Below are 20,892 nucleotides of genomic sequence, written 5' to 3' on the forward strand. Positions count from 1 at the left end.
TCATAGCGAGGGGGCCAAGAATTACCAGGCCTGTGCGGCAAACCAAAATTTACGAAGGTAGAATCTATCCAATCTGACATGTATTCACTCCTATTTGTGAAGGTTATTGCCAAATCAGTGTGATATTAGCAGTCAAGACCATTTTTCAGTGACCCCCCCCCCACCTTCCTCCCTCATCCTTGTCATCTTGGGACAGTTTGTGAGTTCCTCTTGCTTCCACAACCCCAGAACTCCTAGTCCGTACAGCTTACTGAGGGCAATCTACTTATCTGTATCCCCCTGAGGGTCTGTGAGCACCCTGACCAGGGGCAGGGACTTGTCTTATTCATCTTTATATCCTAAGTGCCTACACATGGCCTGAACCAGAGGAGGTCCCTAGTGAATGTTTGTTGAATGAATACAAATGAGTGCTTTTAACCCAAACTTATCATCACTCTGTATGATTCAGGCCAGGATGAAGCAGCAGTTTATTTGAATACTCTAGTAAACATTTTGGAGGGGTGGGCGGAGGAATGGAGGGGCTTCTCAGGACAGCGTCCAGGGCAGGGCAGGAGCCTGGGCCAGCAGCCCGTTCACAGGGCAGCGGATGCCCGGAACTTCTGGGTCAAAGAGAACACGGCAGCCGTGAGGGCCGTGCACTGACGGGCCAAGAGTTTCACACTCAGGTCGTGGTAACCTCTCTCACAGGCCAGCCTAGCAGCCTCCACGAACTGGTGGTAGGTATACACCACATCCCTCAGGTACCCGGCCGCCTCCCGGTGCCGGCCCGAGCAGCGGCCACAGTCAGTGAGCTGGAAGCACAGGCCGGCCAGCTGGACCAGGTGCTGGAAGGTGTCCCGCACGGCGCCCTGCATCTCTTCAGGGGACTGGTCCATTCTGATCACATGTTGACAGCTTGACAGGAGCTTCTGGGAACCCATGCAGAGGCGGCTCCGGCTTTCTGAAAAGTGCCAGGTGCACTTCTCCGGGGGGTGTCTCTTCCCATGTCCCCAGGAAGCTTCTAGAATATCTTGTAATTCCAGTAAGCTCTCTGTGAGTTGCACGAAGCCCTCTGGGCTGCTGGCTGGGGCAGCTTTCAGCTGTCTCAGAGCCCTGGAGCAGTACTCTGGCCAGATGTGGCTACTCCTCGACAGGGCCTCAGCGCTGCAGCTGTGGGCCTGGGCAGGCCTCCAGGGCAGGGCCAGCCGGCTGCCTGCAGAGGGCGGTGAGGTGAGGGGGGCTGCCATGGGGTGTGCCTCCAAGTCCCTGTCTTCTTCCTCTGCATCTGGCTGCAGGCCCCGGAAGCACGTGGCGTAGGAGAACTGGCAGCTGCACGGCTCCATCCCAATTCTAGGGGCCACCGTTTCATTCATACCCATGAACCCCAAAGACGTGGCCATCCTGAGGCTGGCAGAAACTTTAGGATGACTTTCTGGGGCAAAGCACAGGAAAGACTTCTCAGCAGAAAGGCAGATACTAGGGCTTTTGCCTTTGTTTTCTGACAGTGAGCAATGGTTTGAACCTTCTAAGTGGGGCCCCTTTTGGGGACACGCTAGTGGCTTTGGCAAAGAAGGACCTCGATTAAAAGAGATTTGCTGTGGAGGGTCCCTAGAGGCTGTATCTTCCCCCATCACATGGCTAAGTGGCTCAGCCTTGATCCCCTCCGGAGGGAAGACTGATGGAACGGTCTGGTCCCCAAGCAAGAAATCAGGGTCTAAATCCAGCTCTTCCGATAGTTTTTGCTCTTGGGCCTGGCAGGCTTGGCTTGGGGTTTCTCTGCTTTGTCCTTTGGGGTCCGTGGGGGAATGTGGCAGGATCTGCTCAGTTCCTGTTACAGGAAACTTCAAGGAGAGCATGGCTATTATTCCACCAGCTGGGGCACTGACACCAGTAGTCTGTGGCACAGCATTCGACAGGCCACTCCTGGAGTCACCTGAATCTTGCCCAGATTCATCATGAAATAAACTGATGCCATTTTTGTTTGCAACTTCTCCGTCATGTCCCAGAGAGAGCTGTCCTTGTTGCTCCTCCTCTGTAGGAAAAGCAGCCATCTTCTTTCCTGAATTTATTCCACATTCATCACTTCTAGGCCTGACTGGAAGAGACAACGAAGGCTGTGTGTGCTTGGGGGCAGTTTCTTGCAGAGGATTTGCAGACAAAGATCCCAGGCCTGTTTCCAACTGGACTCCTCCCAGCTCTAGAGTGTCTGCTTGAGAGGCATTATGCAGCCCTGGGCTGATGGGCAGGCAGCCTCTATCTGGGTTTGGGTCAGCACTGGAGAGGGAGGAGGTGCTGTCCCCAAGCTCTAGGGTGAGTTCTTTGGGGGCACTGCCATCCGAGTGTTGAAATGGAGACAAGGTTTGGGAAGGCTCTGCCTGAGCATTATCTGGACCAGATGAGCCTGGATTGGAACAGTGAGGGGTACTTGCCGGGGAACTGGCAACAGTGGCAGTCAGAGGGGCATCCCCAGAACTATCTTTATGGTTGAGGTCAATCCGGAGGCGAATAGCAGAAATAGAAGACACTCGAGAGTCGATGACAGACTTGGTTTCCATGGTCTCAGGCTCCATCTCCATGACCCGGGAGGCTGGGTTTTTGCTCTTGGTCTTCCTCAAGGGACCCAGCAGCCCCAGGGCCTTCGTCTCCAGGAGGCCGGGCTCACCTTGCATGTCCTGCAGAGAGGACACAGTCGGGGAGGGTGCACCAAGGGCCAGATAGGGCTCCCTGTTGTAGTAGCACACATCGTCCACACTCTCCAGGGAGGCTGAGGGCACCAGGGGAAATGACACTTGACAGGTGTAGTCGGTCTGTAGGAAAGACCTTCTTTTCCTCAGGGTCTTGGCATACTTCTTCACCCCTCCCCTTCTGGTTGGTTCTCTTCCATCCGGCCCAGGATTCAGGCTATCCTCAGGGGTGCAAGTGTTAAACTTATTCTTCAAGCTTGTGGCACTGACTTCTGCAGCAGGAACAGCTCTGGGCCCTGAGAATCAACAAAGGAAAGAGTACATGAAATGAAGAAAAACAAAGAGACTTAGAGAACTTGGGCTCAGGACTCAGGGTTGCCTGGGTTCAAATCCTGGCTGAGCTGGGTCACCTTGGGCATGCTAAATCTTGACCTCCTCAATTTGCTCATCTAATAAATGGGAATAATAATTTTTGATTCTTGGTTGCCCACAACCCATTTTATTGTCTTTTGGTCACAGTACCAAATGAAATGAAAATCAGTACCAAAATGAAAATGAGATGAATGAACTCTCCCCCAGTGGTTACAGTCTGTTGGAACTCTTCATGATTGTGCCCTATCCACAATCAGCCAAGTAGCCAGATTTATGACCTAGAAAGTCAGCCACAAATTTCCTAGATTTGGAAATTGCACAATGGCCGGCACAGCAAGTCAAAGCTGAGGGCATGGATGGCAGTTGGCTGGATTCTTTGGAGAACAGTGCAAACTTGCTCCTAAGTTTCTCCTTCTCTAGGGGTGTGGTCAATTAATGAACTCAGGGTAGATGGTGGAGAGTTCCTTCATTCATTTAGCAAAATTGCCAGACACCATGTGCTGGGCACACAGGGCTGAGTGTGAAATACGCAGCTCCTACACTCTAAGGAATTCCTGTTTTTTTAGTGAGGAAGAGAAACATCAACACAAAAATCACACAAATAGACAATTATAGGCAATGCTAAGGGCTAGGCAGGGAGCCCCCAGGAGGCTACGAAAACACAGCCCAAGTCTTGGCAGTCTGGGTCATGTTTCGGGGGAAGTGAATTTCCAGGTGGGACCTGATAGATGAGTGGGCATTAACAGCCAAAGACCAGGGTGAGGCGTGTTTTAGGTGGAAAGAGCAGCACGACAAAGGCCAGAGGTAGGAAAGAGCACGGCACTCTCCAAGAACAGCAAGGAGGTCTCTGTGGTAGGTACGCAGAAAGAGGGCTCAGGAGGACGGAGAGAGAAAGAAAGACGCCATGTCACAGAGGACCTTGAGGTGCCCCATGGGGGCTGCTCAGGAGCTGGCCTCTCTCACACCAACAACAGGAAACCACTGGAGGGCAGGGAACAACAGGGAAAGGCTGAAAAAAAAATAAAAGGGCTGCAGCTTCCCCAGCTTCTGCTGGGTCACCATCAATGTCTGTGAGCTATTTTCCAATTTTTTTCTCCTTCAGCATATAGTGTGTGTGTGTGTGTGTGTGTGTGTGTGTGTAAGTGTCCTGCAAGAATCTCAAGTCAACTCAGGAAGTCACTCTATGTGGAAAGACACCCCACAGTCTTTGTGGTGGAAAGGATAAGGAGCCAGAAAGAAACAGGACCAACAGATCCCCTGCCTTTTCTTATGTGTGAGTTTCTCAAGGGGCCACCAATGGCCTCTCAGGTTCTTCTTGCTTCAAAGCCTCACTTAATGTAGCGTCAGGGTCAGTAATGACGCAGCCACTTCCTTCTGCTGAGCACTCCTGTCAAACCCTTTTCTGTGTAAATTCTGTCCACCACACAAGGCCCAGTGCATCTGCCACCTCTTCTAGGAAGCCTTTCCTGTTGAGTAAGTGCCTCCCATCTTTGCTTGCCTACAGTTCTCTGAACCTCCCTTGTAGCACTGACTTGAAGTTATGACACTTATAACTTGGTCCACTGAGCCCCGCTGGGCCTTCTCAAACAAGGATAAGGACCCTGCTTTACTCATGTGTTTTCCCCTCCAGCTTGGTCCTTGCCCCTGCTGGGTGTTCAGGAGCTGCCTGCCGAGTCTGCAGACCTGCTGGGGAGGGCTCACCTGAGAGGGCATCTGGGGGTGTGAGCTTGTCAGCGGCATCATAGTATTCCTCATCCGAGCTACCATCCTCCAAGGCCAGCGGCAGGTGCGGGGCCAGGGCGTCCAGAGTGGAGCTGGGCTGCTGACGGCAAGCCGGTGGGCCCGCGCCCTGCCGGGAGGCTGCACTCTCCAAGCTGTCGCTCAGGTGGCTGGCTAGGGAGACACCAGAGCACAGACTATAGTAGTCGGTCTGGCTGCCCTCATACAGCCTGGGGTCCAGCCTGACTGCACTCAGTTCTGGTCCCCAGCTGAAAGTCTCAGGAGCGGGACTCTCAGAAAACTCTGTCTTCTGGCATGGAGGACTGGCTCTCTGGGCCAGGTCCAGGAGACAGAGGAAGTCACTGGTTTCAATCCCGCTTCTCTCCTCTTGGCTGTTGGAACCGAGAGTCTCTGGGAAGCCCGGTGAGCTGGAGTGGAAGAAGCCAGACCTGCTGGAAGAGCAAGTGTCCAAATCATCCTCTTCCAGGGCATCCATGGACTCACTGGAGCCACTGGTCCTGCAGCCTCGGCTCTCGGTGTTGGCCGAGTCAGATGCCTCGGACTCAGCACTGTCTGTCGTGCTGCTGGCCCCGGAGATGCTCGGGCCCCTCCTGGCCACCTCAGGCGTGAGGCTGTCCCCAGGAGGCAGCTCCTCTTTGACGAGCGGTCTGCAGGGACCCAGCTTCAGCAGTTGTCTGTCAGAGAGAGGCTCCAGCACGCAATCCAGTTCAGAGGACTCCTCTGAGTCGCTGCACGCCCTGGATTCGTAGCCTGTAATGAAAGGGACCCCGGGAGTTAGGTGACAGCATTCAGGGACTGACAGAGGTGTATGTCCTCCCATCCCTCATTCTGCCTGCCCTCCCATTCTCCAGGGCGGCCAGCCAAGATCACACTGCATTGGCTGACACAGGACGCATGGGATTCCAGAGTCCATGTTCTCCCCGCACATCGGGCTACTTTCCCGCATCTCCCTGAACTGCATAATGGAGACAGGACTACTTCTGAGGAGAGCTGTGGGTTCACGGAAACATGGAGGTTATGTGGCTGGATTGCACTCTGCTCCGGGCAGCATCACACAGGTTTGCCAGGCCCCTCCTCAAATCCCAGCTCTGTCCTGTCCCCAGATGGGGAATCCTATTTAAAAAATCAAACAGATCCTCAGCCCTAACCCTGATGTACTAAGTCAAATATCTAGGGAATGGGGCTGAGAATCTGTATTCTTAGCAACTTATGTGGGATTCTGAGGCTAATAGGCTGGCACCATTTTGAAGCCTGGCCTTGGGGACCCACTGGTGCTACCGGGCTTTTAGGACAATCAAAACTCATCTAGCTGCTGGTACTCAGGAAGGATTCATGGCAGGAAGGTTGAGGGCATTGACCCAGGTCTCTAATTTCTCCTCTACCATAGCTTCCAGTGTGATAATTCTAAAAACTTCTCTCTGATCACATTATACTCTACTTAAATCCCCTGATGGCTTCCTCTGTCTACAGGGAGGAGCCTAAGCTCTCCCACGGGAGTTAAGGCCCCTCACAGGGTGGCCCCAACCCCTCCTCAGCAGCTTGGTCACCCCCTCACAGTGTGGCCCCCAACTCCTCAGCAGCCTGGGCACCCCCTCACAGTGTGGCCCCAACCCCTCCTCAGCAGCTTGGTCACCCCCTCACAGTGTGGCCCCGACCCCTCCTCAGCAGCCTGGGCACCCCCTCACAGTGTGGGCCCGACCCCTCCTCAGCAGCCTGGGCACCCCCTCACAGTGTGGCCCCGACCCCTCCTCAGCAGCCTGGTCACCCCCTGCAGGCTTCACATGCTCCAGCCACCACAGAGAGCTTCTCACAGATCATGACCTTGCCCTTTGTGTCATGCCTCCATGTTGTCCCCTCTGCTTCAAATGATCTCTCCTCTCTTCTTTGCCTGGTTAATTCCACCAGTCTTTCGAGATCTACTTCAAACATCCCCCCTCTGGAGTGCCTTCCCCCCCACTGCCCCCTGCCCCAGCAGAAGCAGTCCCTCCCACCACCAGACGTTCACAACTGCTCCTACTCTGCATTGTCTGATAAGACTCTAAGATATCATCCCTTGTTCATAAACCATGTTAAAACCAAAACAAGTACCCAAAACTCATCACTTCCTAATTATTTTACTATTATCTAATCCCTTGAGATTATTTATGACCACTTGATCCAAATGGCGGAAATGCTACATAATGTTGTGCTACTGAGCATCTCTTCCCATCTCCACGTTCAGTGACATCACGTTGGTAGCCTGAAGTTAGCCGTAGTGGGAGTGTTTCAACATTTATCAGCAAACCAGTGGGAAAATGCTGCATCAACAGAGCTGAAGCAAAAGTCTGAGAGAAACTGGGAGCTGGCCCGGAGCTGTTCATCTCATCTGGCCTTCACCACTTAATTCCTTATATATGATTTCGAGTTCCTTTTATCTCCCGTATCCCCTTCTTCTAAACACGAAAGGTTGAGAATTTCTCTTATAATTCAAGAGAATGCAACAGAGCACCTAGATGTAGAATAAAAACCTAGGTCATCTGTACTTTCTGAATAAATGAATAGCATTTTTTTTTTTTTTTTTTGCTAAAATAAAGACAATACAGTGGATCTTAGAGATGATTTTAGGAAATACCACAGGGAATCAGAGACGTTCAACAGCATTTTGTGGCTTTAAGGGGACTCTCAGCTACAAAGAAAGCCTCTCTATTTAGGATTTTAGAAAGATCAACTGTTTACCAGGAAATAAACGGGAAAATAGCTCTCATCCACTTAGGTGGAAGTCTCAGCTCAACTCAATTCACTCCCTCCCTTTAGGCTGTGAAAAAGGCCGGTCCCTATAGGAGCAAGCCTCAGCACCTCACCTTCTTCAGCAGATACCCGGTGCACTTGTTTGTTTCCTGGCCAGAGGAAAATGGAGGTATCTGGGTCAACAAACAGCCTGTAGTACCCAGCAATCAGGCAGGCCAGGTCTTTTGCACTGTTAGATTCCAGTAGCAACGTCAGAACCTTTGAAGATAAAGAGAGCTCTTATATAAAAGGGCTAAGGGACAGTCCAAAGACTGATAACAAGACCACGTGGGGTCAATGAGAGATTCTAAGTAAGTCCAGCCATGGCCCACAGGCAGACCACCTGGTGTCTCCTATTCTCAACTGCAAGACTCGAAATAAGCATACATGTACATACACACAACCACACGTGCACGTACTCACACACTCACAGACACACAGTGGGTTCTTCCCCTTGAATCTCTACCATGTCTCCTGCTTCTTCACCCCCTAGTCCAGCCTCCCCATCCCAACCATCCCACCCCACCCCACCCTGTTCATTCATGCAGTGGGGCCCCTTCGAGACCTGACCTGGAAAAAGAAAAGGAAAGCAAATGAAGAAGGAAGAAGAGGGTGATAAAAAAAAAATAACGCAATAACAAATAATGCACCCTTGAGCACGTCAGAATTAAAGCAAAGGAAGGGCAATGTAGGACCTGGCAGAGAGGCTAGGGAAGTACTTTGCATCATTTGCCCATTTTCATTGCTGCCACTCGAAACTCTTGGGCAGCCATTCTGGTCCCATACATGTGATAAAATCATCTGGTGTGCCCATCTAAGTTTTTAAACCCATCAGAAAAGTATATATTCCAAGCTCAGTTTACACCACACACACACACACACACACACACACACAAAACCCAAACCTTTTTAGGACCTTCCCAAGAAAATGCACCCTGTTCATTACTCTCCTTTTGATGATACAGGATGGATGATTCATCCTCTTCAGCAAATGCTGGATATTAGAGTTTGTTAATATCCATATTCTCATAAACTACCCTAGGATAATTGAGCCTCAAATTCCAGAAGTTGGATTCAAAATCTCTTCCCCATGCATTACCTTGACATCCTGAAGATACACTTTGACCATGCTCACTTTCTCGGACTCTTCTGTCAGCTCTACACGGCTGATGTTTGCAAACTCTGCCAACGTGGACATGATGTTGAGTTTGCTACTGATAATTTGGCTAATCCCATATTTGGCTCCAACTAGAAGGGCAATATACGACTCTCTATCCTGTAACTGCATCCAGTAGAAGAGGAATTAGTTTTCATTCACAAGTGAGTGAAAATACATTGCACATGCAAGACATGATACCTCTCTCTGCAAAACTCCATGATTTTTATTTCAGATCCTCCCTCACCACCTCTTCCCTAGACTGCCAAACTAGGCAATGGCCCAACCAGGGCCCCATCTACAGCTAAATTAAGTGTATCTCTTACAAGATGCTTCACAAGAGAGAGCCAAACCATGGGACTATTACCTGTTTTGTAAACATAACCTGTGCTTTCACACCAACGTGCCCATATTCATGCTGTGCCCTACTGAAATCCTGACCCCTCTTTACAAGCTTCCGTCAAGGGCGCCTGGGTGGCTCAGTCGGTTAAGCCTCTGCCTTAGGCTCAGGCCAAGATCCCGGGGTCCCTGGATCAAGTCCCAAATTGGGCTCCCTGCTTGGTGGGGAGTCTGCTTCTCCCTCTCCCCGGCTCCTGCTCTCTCTCTCAATTAAATAAGAAATCTTGGGGTGCTTGGGTGGCTCAGTCATTAAGTGTCTGCCTTCGGCTCAGGTCATGATCCCAGAGTCCTGGGATCGAGTCCCACATCAGGCTCCCTGCTCAGCAGGAAGCCTGCTTCTCCCTCTCCCACTCCCCCTGCTTGTGTTCCCTCTCTCGCTGTGTCTCTGTCAAATAAATAAATGAAATCTTTAAAATAAATAAATAAATAAATCTTAAAAAAAAACTTCCATCAAAATCTACTACCTATGGAAAACATCTGCTCCATCTGTCTCCTCAAGCCAGAGTAGCCCCTTTCCTCTGCATTGTTCCCACACCACAGCCTCTGTCCTGCTCTGGTAGCACTGAGCTGCCACTTCTCACTGTAATTATTCGTATCTGAGTGCCATGTTCACGTTAAGGTCCCTGACAACAGAGCTGGTATTTATCTACGTTGGTAGCCCCTCGTGCCTCGCAAGCACCCTGAGCCAGTTCAATGTGGCTGGCATCTCCCATTACCAGTTCTCACCTTACACAGGAAAAGTCAAGGGGGGCTGGGGACAGGAACTTGACGGCTGGGAGAGGACAGGAGTAGCCTGTGGTAAAAGTGCAAGTTTTTCTTGTATCTTCAAGCCTTCCTTTCTGTGGTCTAGTCTCTTTTCCACCTTTTCGTCACCTACTTGTACAAAGACTCAACTATTTTTCCCTTCCCCTATCTGATGCTCTTCCTTTCTCTCCAAACATTGATTCTCTTTGTCCATCTACAGTGGTAGGTCAGCAATCTGATTAAACTGACCCATCACTGTAGACGACTGAGAAGCACACCAAATACACACTGAGAGGAGCTTTGTTGACATATTAAAAAACCCTCTAATGGGCAGATTGTCTGGTTTTGTGCTGGAGGGTTCTGGGGCTGTCTGAATAGTGCCGTCAGGGAGAGTCCCTGTAAGCCACAGCCCACCTGCTGAAAAGCACAGAGCTCGAGGCCTAGGCTCCAGAAAGCAAGCTGGGGGAGGAAGGAGTACCAGAGCAGACAGCTCTTTGGCTTCTCTTTTCCCTTTTTCAGACCCACCCTCAGTTCTTTCCTTCTGAACAGTCAGGACGCCAGCCTGGCAGTCAATCTAACATTCTCATCTTTGTTTCACAATTTCCCATTCTTCCTTTCACCTTCCTATCCCCAAGGCACCAGCGTAAACGGCCTACGTTTCCCTTCCCTCAGAATGCCTTTCCTCCAGACCGAAAGCTGGCCATATCCAACCTTCCTGCTTTTCCCTAATCCTTTCTGCCCACCATACTCAACCTGAAGCCGGCAAGGGTGCCCTCTGTCTTCAAACTCCACAGCAAGAGTCCAGTGCCTCTCCCATGGCTTCACTTGGTCTGTTGGGTACTTTGTTTCATTGTTTGAGGGTAGAAATCATGTCTTACTGAGTTCTGTCTCCCCCTACCATCTGTCACAGGGTTGGCACCAAGCATGATAAACACTCCCTGATGATGTAATATTTCACGTCCCAAATTCTGGTACATGACAGGGTGCTCATGAATTTTAGGCTAAAATATACACCAATCTTCAGAGGACCTCTAAGTCTCTCATAAGAGTAGGGGTCCACATTTCTAGAATACATACCATTAGAGTAGCATTAAAGATTTTTCCACCATATGTCTTGAGTTCCCCAAGGATCTGTAGATAATTTAAACGTAGCTGGGCAGCAGAAATAAGTTGCTTACATAGGGGGAGGAAAAAAAGACTTAAGTTAGAGTTATTCGCTTGCCTAAAATCCACGCAATACTGAAAATGCTTTCTCTGAGGTTTCACTACAGACAGCTGGGGGTAGGGAGTAGGGTCGGTGTCAGCAGAGGACACATTACCTTTTGTCGGGGTTCCAGCAAATTCTGGTTCCTCTTCATGTGGAAGCTAATGGCTTTCTTGATGTCTTTGCCTTTCATGTTTCGGAGTAAAGTTGGAGATATAAAGTTCTCTATTCCCCAGTCCTTCCTGCCATGAGATATTGGAGACACCATTTTCACAGTACACTTGGCTCTAATTAAGAGCATAATTACTTTTGATTCAGGAACCGATGTTCCCAGAATACTGCAATCATGAGCTTCTTTCTCAACAGAAGATATATACATATATATATACATATATATATACACATGTGTGTAAATATACATAAAATTTATAAATGTCATATATTTATATTTATATATATTTAATATACATACACTCTCTCCATAAAAACCACAGCCATTCAGGAATTAAACCCCACCTGTCTTTCTGGGAGCTGATTATTTTTGGTGTGGTATGATATTCTTTTTTTTATGATTTTATTTATTTATTTGAGAGAGAGAGTACGTGCAAATGAGTGAGCGCAACGGCGGGAGGGTCAGAGGAGAAGGGAGAAGCAGACTCCTTGCTGAGCAGGGAGCCCGACTTGGGGCTTGATCCCAGGATTCTGAGATTATTACCTGAGCTGAAGGCAGATGCTTAACTGACTGAGCCGCCCAGGTGCCCCAGTGTGGTGTGATATTCTATTAATCAGAACAGATCTCGATCTTTTTTTCCTACAACATGTGTGAGAAATAATGATCACACATGTATAACATACTTTTGCGGGGCAACACAGAGCACTTGTGAATTCCTGAGGTCATGTTTCAGAACGGTACCAGCCTAACAGCCTCAAAATTCCCCAACAAACTGGTTAAAAATATAGATTCTCAGGTCCCACTCCCTAGAGATTTGATCCAGTATTTCAGGAACAGGGCCAGGGATCTGTTTTATTTTTTAAATATGAGTCCCCGACTGATTTTGATGTCCAAAAACAGGACAGAGTTGAAATGTGGTGAGTGGGTTAACAAACCTGGGTGATGCTGCTCAGAGCAAAGTGAAAATTTAGGCTAAGAATCAGGCAGTGTTGGAATCCCAGGACTTGAGACTGTCCTAATGAGGAATAAAATTCAATACAAGTGTCTCACACAAAATTAATTTCTAAGGCATGTCTGCCCTCACAAAAGCTTTACACTGACATTGTCAACTGATTTCCCAAGACATTCTCTCAAGAACTGGGAATTTACAAAGGGATCCTGTGTCATTCCATCTGCCGTTGGCTTCTGCCCCAGAGGGAGCAGCCTGATTCTGACATCTGGGGGAGCTGGGTTGGGTCAGAGACAGTGGGGAGGGAGATGGATGGAAAGGCAACAGACAGACAGGTAGGTAGGTGAGTATCAGCTTTCTGTGGAATCTGGCCATCCTGACCAGGGGCAGCCAAGTTATAAATGCAACACAGCTGCTGTTGATGGGACCTAGAAGTCCCCTGCCACTCACTCTATGTACTTCAAAGAGATCTTCTGTGGCTGAGCGCATGCGTAGATCCGCTCCTGGATGTGCAGGGCTGCGAGTCGGAGTGCAGAGCTACATTTCATTTCTACAGCAAAGCGCTCCTGGAGCACATCGCTGCAGCTCTAGAAGAGATTACATCAGAGGAATTGGGAGACAAGAACAGATGGATTATGTTCCTAGTTCTTTCCAGCAAAAGGCTTTGTGACCTGGCCGTGTGACCTTGGTTAACTTACTAAGACTCAGAACATTGATGTCTTCCCACTGCTAAAGGAGGATAGCCAAGTCTACCTTCCACAGTCTCTGTGAGGTTTAAATTAGGTAACACACGAAAGCGGGTACCAGGACACAGCATTATACAATGATAAAGTAGTGTTGTTATTTGCTGCCACCATATCTGTAAGATTTGGGCAAGTTAATCCACCTAGTGTGAGTTACCTCATCTGTAAAATGGTCACACCTCCCAAATGATTCTTCCTCATCAGTATAAAAACGACATGATAAATCTCACCCGAGCAGGCGAAGTAGGGGGAACACCAGGCTAGGGGTCAAGGAACCAATTTTTGCCTCTGCTACCAAATGCATGACCCGGGCAGATCATGTGACCTTCCCAAGACTCAGTTTCATCATTTCTAAAACAAGGTTTTGAAGCACTAACGCCCCCTTGTAGCCATAAAAACCATAACTCTAAACACTAGTAGAAAATGTATCATCCACAACGAGGACTAAGCCTAAATTTCATTAATACATAGCAAAACTCCTAACATAGCAACTCAGTGACAGAAAGGGAAATTGTGAGGGATAATCAGGCCTCTTCTCCTTCAGATAAAGATAATCCCTACCAGGGAGTTGCTTAATTGCCTTAAGCTTGTGTTCAAAATACCCCAATGTGCCATCTTTGAGAACAACCACAGTTATTTTAGGAAGGGCAGGTCCAGTCACCTGCAGATAGAGGTATTCAAAGGCCACAGGGTCCTCTTTCAAGAGGTCCAGGGGGTCCTTGGGAACAAAACACACCCTGAAGAGGCAGCGGTAGTCTTGTGACTCCTCTCTTTCTACCACCTGCAATGGGAAAGGGAGACACGGTTAATCTGCTAACCACCTTTGTTCTCACAGCTATTCCACAACGCAACTTAAAATAAGAAGAAGAAGAATGAAAGTCCCCAGAGATTTCAATTTTAATGCTTCCCAAGCAGCTGCAGACCTTTGCTTTGCAGCTGACTTTCCCATGGGTATAAAATGTAAAAGGCTCAAAAGAGTAAAGTTTCCCACTGACCCCATCAAACTGCTCCCATCTCCAAAAAAAAATCTGCTTACAGTTTCTTAGCTGTCTTTTCAGAGACAGTCTATGTGTATATATGCTTCTACCTATGTGTATCATTTTCTTTCCCACAAATAATAGTCTAGTATACATTGTTATTATATTAGGCACCTCACTTTTTTTTCCTAGTTCAACTATCTTGGGGATTTAATTTGATTTTCTTTTTTAATGCTAATGGAATAGAAGTGTTAAAAAGCTGGTACAACAAATCACCGAATGGCCGAAGACTGAGTGCTACAGACAGACTGTGCTCTGTCCATCCAGCAAGGGGTCCAGCTCAGGGGGTAAGTCTCACAAAAAGAGCTTAGACCCAGCAACAAATTCTTCCCTGACTTCTCAAAGATCATCAGAGCTGGAAGTGAAAGATGGGGCTCTATTGGTTTCGTTACCTTCAGTAAGTCACCTTCTCCTTCTAAGTCACTGTCTCCACATCTGCAAAATGGGACCCCACATACCTATATGAAAATCAGTCCTGATTCTCGCCCTGTCATCTCCAGGCCGAGTGAGGGCACGAGAAAGTGCGTCAACACTGCAGATGTGCTGAGCCCTAATCCCAAATGTTCTGGCTGAGGTGCGAGGCTTGCCCAGCCCGGATCTCCTCATGAGGAACAGGCGTACCTGCTGGATGAGTTCCTCCTCATGCAGCAGGTGCAGCCGTGAGATGTTGTACTGCTCCTCCAGGGCCAGTGCAAAGTACTCCATGCTGCGGATAGACAGCTTCTCCTTCACAGTGAGGATGATGTCCTGCCAGATACAGAGAGGCATAAGGGTCACCCGAGGGGCAGGCTGACTCTCAAGCTCAGGCACAGAGCCGAGAGGACCTCCTTGGCCTCCTCTCTGCTCCTCAGTGCCACTGGGGAGAAAAAAAAGCCCGTGCGGACAGGTCCACTGCCAGCTTAGGCAGCCAAACCTTCACAGGTTGCATGTGGACTTCTCATCGCCCCTCATGGCCCTCCACCCACAGCTCCCCTCTCCTTGGGGCTCCAGCACCAACCATACATCCATCCCGTCTTGCATTATTGGAAGGCTGAAGCCATGCGCTGAAGGCTTATGCCTCTCTTCAGGGTCTCTGGATTCATCCTCTTGCTGGGCAGTCTGCATCTTCAACTGCTAACCAGACAGAATCCCACCACCTACCCCCTCCGCAACTGGGAAATCAATCTAACATTCCTCAACCTCAGTTTCTTCCTGCAAAATGGAGGATAACAATGCCTATGTCTCAGAGTGGCTGATAGCGTGGAATGATCATTACTGCTGTGTCATTAGAGTTGCCGTGCCACATTCCCCTCCTTCACTATAGCGGCCTTTTGTCATCACAAGGCCTTTGCTGCCACAGGGCATTTGCACATGCTGTTCCCTCTGCCTGGCACACTTTTTTAACTACTCTTCACAAGGCTGTTTCCCTCTCTTTGGTGAGGCCTTCTCTAGTCACTCTATCTAAATGTGATTGCCCCCGCCATTGTGTGTCTCAGAGTCCTGTTCATTTCCCTCATCGATATTTAATACTATGTGTTTCAGTAACAGCTACATTCTTTAGTAAGAGACAGTACAGTCAAGTTAAGTGAATGGGTTCTAGACCCAGACCACCTCTACTAGCTGTGTGTTCCTGGTCAAATTCCTTACTCTCTCAATGCCTCAGTGTTTCCATTTGTAAAATGGTAATAATAACACTTATTTCATGGGGCTGTTTTGTGCGTGAACTTCCCCAGTTAAGGCACTTAGAACAGTAACTAGCAGATGGCAAGTGTTCAATATATGCTAGCTGCTAATAGTTGTTTTCTTGCTGTCTTTCTTTCTTAGTTTTTTAAAGATTTTAATTATGTATCTAAAAGACAGAGAGAGCACAGTGGGGGTGGGGGCAGAGGCAGAGGAAGAAGCAGACTCCCTGCTGGATAGGAAGCCCAGTGCAGGGCTCGATCCCAAGACCCTAGGATCATGACCTGAGCCGAAGGCAGATGTTTAACTGACTGAGCCACCCACGCACCCTTGCTTACTTTTTCTCACCCACTAGACGGTAAACTCCTGAGAACATGAACCTTGCCTGTCTTGTGTGCCATTAGATCTCCAGAACCTGGCATTCAATGCGTTCAGTGAACTTTCACTCAATGAATAAATAATCATCACAGACTCATCAGAGTTGTCCTGCCAAAAGCTCAGGTTTAGTAAATGCCAAACTTTCAGGTGCTACCTGCTCCTCACGATCCTCAGTCTGAATCCTCTTTCCACTTGCTCTATTATGCTCCATAACTCACCAGTAACTACGTCCTGAAGAATCTATCTGCTTCCGTAACTCAACATTATCTCATGCCTGCTTTGCAAGGCCTTGATGGAGAGCCCATCTCCTGACTCTGTTCCCCCTCTCCATCCTCCCATGTCTACCACAGTTTGAGCTCACCCATTTCTCCACTTTGTAGGCCGGTATCCTAATGACCACCCTACTACCCATCTGACCTCCACCTTTTATCTAAAGCTGGGGTTGGAACACCCATAGGTCGGATCCAGCCCACTGCTTGCTTCTGTAATTAAAGTCATATGGGAACACAGCCATGTCCGTTTGCTATAATGGCAGAGTTGAGTAACTGCGACAGAGACCCCACAGCCTGGAAACCTGAAATATTTACTATCTGCCCTTTACAGAAAAAGTGTGCTGACCCCTTTCTACAGAAAGTTGCTAGGCCAAGACTGACTGTGTACTGATTGTGCTCCCTTGCTCAAGAATAGGGGACCCCCACGGCCTGCTAGCCCAAATACAAACCCCTCAGCTTAATACTCAAACCTCTCCAGTATCAGGTGCCAATCCACTTCTCCCACTTGATCTGCTTACATCACCCAGTTACCAACAGAGTACCCATCACCCAGTTACCCCATCTCCCCACTCCCTCCCCTCCAGCAACCCTCAGTCTGTCTCCTATGATTAAGAGTCTCTTATGGTTTGTCTCCCTCTCTGATTTTGTCTAGTTTTATTTTTTCCTCTCTTCCCCTATGATCCTCTGTTTTGTTTCTTAAATTCCACATAACAGTGAGATCATATGATAATTGTCTTTCGCTGACTGACTTATTTCACTTAACATAATAACCTCCAGTTCCATCCATGTTGATGTAAATGGTAAGTATTCATCCTTTCTGACGGCTGAGTAATATTCCATTGTATATATGGACCACATCTTCTTTATCCATTCATCTGTTGAGAGACATTTGGGCTCTTTTCATAGTCTGGCTATTGTGGACATTGCTTCTATAAACATTGGGGTGCAGGTGCCCCTTCAGATCACTACATTTGTTATCTTTGGGGTAAATCCCTAGTGGTGCAATTGATGGGTTATAGGGTAGCTCTATTTTCAACTTTTTGAGGAGCCTCCATCTTGTTTTCCCGAGTGGACAAGCCCGCTACTCCTGTCAAAAATTCCGATCTTTGGGTCTCTGTTGGTGCCATTCCCCATGCCCCGGGTGCTGTCTTCGCACCCCATGCAGGGCCTATTCCTGTCAACAGTCCGTCCATCTTTCCAAGTCAGCCTCCCTGGAGGCTTTTCCTTTTTCTCCAGCTGGCAGGTCTCTGTGCCCCGAGGCCTCAGCACACTGTTTTCATATCCCATGTTCATGATCCTGGGCATGTTGCACCTTTCTCAGTGCATGGTGAGTTATCCCCAGGTCCCCTGCCTCTTCCCAGCCACAACATGAGTCTGGGCTCCCTTTGGGTGTGACCCTGGGTAATATATTGCTGTGTCCCTGACAGCTTTGTGGGCACACAATTGTTCACCGGGTCAAATGACATATTTTTCTTGACTTAGAGAAAGGGGGTTTTCTACTGCGAGAACTTCGCTTCCCTTGGTAAGGCAGGCAGGGAAGAGAAGTCAATCCGAACAGACAGTGATTTTTCCTTTTTTTGACTGATGGGATTTGTTTCTATCCTCCCCCAACCCTCTCTGTCATAAAGAACTAAAAGATTTACTTTTTAAAAATTTGGTTACTACAGATAAGTAAAATTAAACAGTATTATACCAGCTAAAACCTTGCTCATTTCCCCAACTCTGTCTATCATCTGGGGTCTAATTCCCCTGTGGTGTGTGCTTTTATTGTAAATCCTCTCAGTCTTCTCGGCCACCAAAGTGGGACTCACTTTAAATAAATCATGCCTTCCATTCCAAAGCACTTGGATCAAAGATGGCAGAGGTAGAAACCTTGTCTAATTCATTTGCAAAACTTTTGGTGCAGAATGGTAGTGTGGCAAGCTCCAGGGCAGGCTTCAGAAACAGACCAAGTTTGAAGCCAGTTACCAGCTAGCTGACCTTGATAATTTGGAGGTCTCTTGGGCCTGGGCTCTCATCTACAAAATGGGGATAACACTCGTCACTTCACAAGGTTCCCGGGGGCATTAGATGAGATAGTACACAAGGAAGTACCCGGGAGAGCAGGCCTGTAGTAAACACTTAACAAATCCATTCCTCCCTCCTCTTCCTTCTCTGAGCAAGGGCTTCCCAGGTTCAGAGAAGCTTTCTCCAGCTTCTCCTAAGTCATGCTGAGGCAAGAATGGGACAGGGCATTTGAAGCAGCTCTAGGAATTGCCAAAAGAAAGCGACAAAGAGGAACACTGGCTGTGTGTCTGTATGTGTGATGCAGGGTACGTGTGTGTGAGTGTAAGTGAGAGTGTGTGTCTGTGTGGGTCTCGGCTACTGTCCATCACCTACAGCTGCACTGGCCCACCTGAACCCCCTTTATTTGCTTCTTCACCAGAGCCTCGTTCTAACACCATCTACTCCTGGTCAGAAGCTGTCATGCCACTCCCCACTCCCTGTGAATAAAACCCAAACTCTGTGTCCCATCTTCAGTGCCCCCTGCAGCCAGCCTGTGCCATGTCCCCTCCTCCCACCAGCAAATGGCCTGTGCGCTCATCCCGCTGGACAGATCACTACTTCCTGGCTCTCTGCATTAGTCAACGTGACTTCCTTAGACTGCTGTGCGCCCTCCAACCCCCACCAACAGCCCTGCCCCCCCTTCCTTTGTTGAATTCTTGGTTGCCCTTCAAAGCTCAGCTCAGGTCCAGCTTTTTTTGCAAAGCCTCCTCTGACGTACTGCCAGGAAGGAGCAGATGGTGCTCTTTCCCCTGCATGCAGAGCACTTCCTTGTCCCTCTCTTTGCAGCCCTTATTTCATCCTGCCCTGGACTCTCAGGAGCTCCTCGAATGTCTAACATCCCTCAACTAGACTGCAAGCTTCTGGAAGACAAAACTACTCTTTACCTAGTCTGTGTCCCCACTCCTGGAGCATCTCCCTCAAATGGAGGAACCAGTGGATATAAGTTGAACTGTCTTCAACCCAGAACAGAATATGCAGATGCTTGGGCCCGCTCTGACATGTTGCTTAAGTTTTTAGCTGCACTAGTCTTTTGGGTAGCTGGTGGAGTCACATACAAGAAGCAGGGAGCCCAGTGGTTAAGGGTGAATGAAGGCTTACAAGCTGGGTACTTCATCCCTCTGAGCCCTGATTTCCTCCCCTGGAAGATGGTGACAAAAACACATCTTGCTGGGTGGTTGTACAGCTAATGAGATAACACAGTGCTTGGCTTACTGCAGGTACCCAGACCATCATGGTTGTAGGAGCACCAAGGCAGCTGCAGGGCAAGATGCCTGGGGGTCCTGGGAGCCAGCAAATTCTCACTGGGAAAGAGACTCAAGTTTACTCTTAATACCTTCACAGTTGTGTTTGCCTCAAACTTGAAAGCTTTGGTCTGTCCATTCTCCAAGTATAGCTTGAGCACATTGGGCATGCAGAGCAGAGAATTACCCTGGAAAACACAAGAGTAGAGTTGAAACTGGCCTTTTCTTTCCCTGGGTGTGACAAGTCCTCAGCTCCCTTGCCCCATCCAGTGTGGAGAACAGGATCTTCCCTAACCTCCTCACCATGTCATGGGCTGATTCTTGGCATCGGGAGATTTCTCCAACGGACCCGGTCAATGCCATGATAGGCATGCCATGTTCCAGAATATCCACTACAGGTGTCAGACATGAGATGGTGGAGAAGAGTGAGCCCTGTCACAAGCATCCCAATGGCACTGCATGAGCCCGTATGAGGTCTCACAACCATCAGCTGCCACTTCAATACATTTGCTTGTTACCCTCATGGAATACAATTTAATAAATCAGACGACAAGCACGCACACTCACCCCAGAGAGCCTTTCCTGGTGGGGCTGTGGGGGTGCTGATTGGGGTGGGAAGCTCCCTCAAAGCCCCCCCCCCCATTTTCCTGCTGCACTCCTTGTAGTGAAGCATTACCAAAGGGCAGAGGGCTACTCCCACCCTGACGCATCCCAATCATCGCCCTAGGCTTGTGGAATCGCCTAAGGGATTCTGCCACTCTTGGAGGGTTTTTTGGGAAGCAGGCACAGGACTGATCTGTGTTTTGTAACCCCATGCCAGCCAGAATTCCTGGGATGGGGCAAGAGAACGCTCCCCTTTGGGATTAGAGAATCCCCCCAGGGCTGGCTCTCATAAAAGTGACCTCTGAGTGCTTAGCTGCAAATAAAGAAAGCCCTGGGGGTTGATGTCTTCCAGAATCCGTGAGCAAGCAGTTCTAGAGTCCCCAAGATTTGAGCTAAAACTGCCCCCAGTTTTAATCTCTGCAAAGAGTTTGGATATAAAGCCCACCTGGGTAGAGAAGCCTATCATCTTTTTGCAAAAAAAATGGACAGTCCACCTCAGATGAGAATTTTGCTTCTTCTAACTATAAGGGCACTCATATCTTTTCAGTAAGACTCACACTCATCACTCTCTATAACTAAAAAAAACCACAGTTTTATGGAGGAAAGAGGGGTACGTTCAGATTGCAGTGTCGCTTCACAATCAGGGATGAGGAACTGCAAACTGCTTGCTCTGTTCTCTTCTCACTTCTCCGGTTTCGGGTGCTTAGAATGACCTTCATCTTTGGATCTCCCAAGGGCAAAATTTCTC

General features: G+C 48.7%; 1 protein-coding gene across 10 annotated transcripts in view; it reads right to left on the bottom strand.

Moving 5' to 3' along the window:
• Positions 1-450: 450 nt before the first annotated feature.
• Positions 451-20,892, bottom strand: part of FRMPD1 (FERM and PDZ domain containing 1) — a 120,013-nt gene continuing 99,571 nt past the window's right edge. For 7 of the 10 annotated variants that reach the window (XM_027614337.2, XM_027614341.2, XM_027614338.2 and 4 more), the window contains 10 exons: positions 19,634-19,729; positions 14,567-14,692; positions 13,570-13,689; positions 12,616-12,752; positions 11,160-11,286; positions 10,918-11,013; positions 8,641-8,823; positions 7,616-7,760; positions 4,737-5,525; positions 451-2,959 (listed from right to left, as the gene is read on the bottom strand). In XM_027614337.2, coding sequence (XP_027470138.2) covers positions 573-2,959; positions 4,737-5,525; positions 7,616-7,760; positions 8,641-8,823; positions 10,918-11,013; positions 11,160-11,286; positions 12,616-12,752; positions 13,570-13,689; positions 14,567-14,692; positions 19,634-19,729 — 4,206 coding nt within the window. In that variant the 3' untranslated portion in view covers positions 451-572. The remainder of the gene's footprint in view (positions 2,960-4,736; positions 5,526-7,615; positions 7,761-8,640; positions 8,824-10,917; positions 11,014-11,159; positions 11,287-12,615; positions 12,753-13,569; positions 13,690-14,566; positions 14,693-19,633; positions 19,730-20,892) is intronic. The other 3 variants (XM_027614343.2, XM_027614340.2, XM_027614342.2) reach the window with 2 other exon arrangements.

The sequence above is a fragment of the Zalophus californianus genome, chromosome 13 (assembly GCF_009762305.2).
Source record: "Zalophus californianus isolate mZalCal1 chromosome 13, mZalCal1.pri.v2, whole genome shotgun sequence".
Lineage (NCBI taxonomy): Eukaryota > Metazoa > Chordata > Mammalia > Carnivora > Otariidae > Zalophus > Zalophus californianus.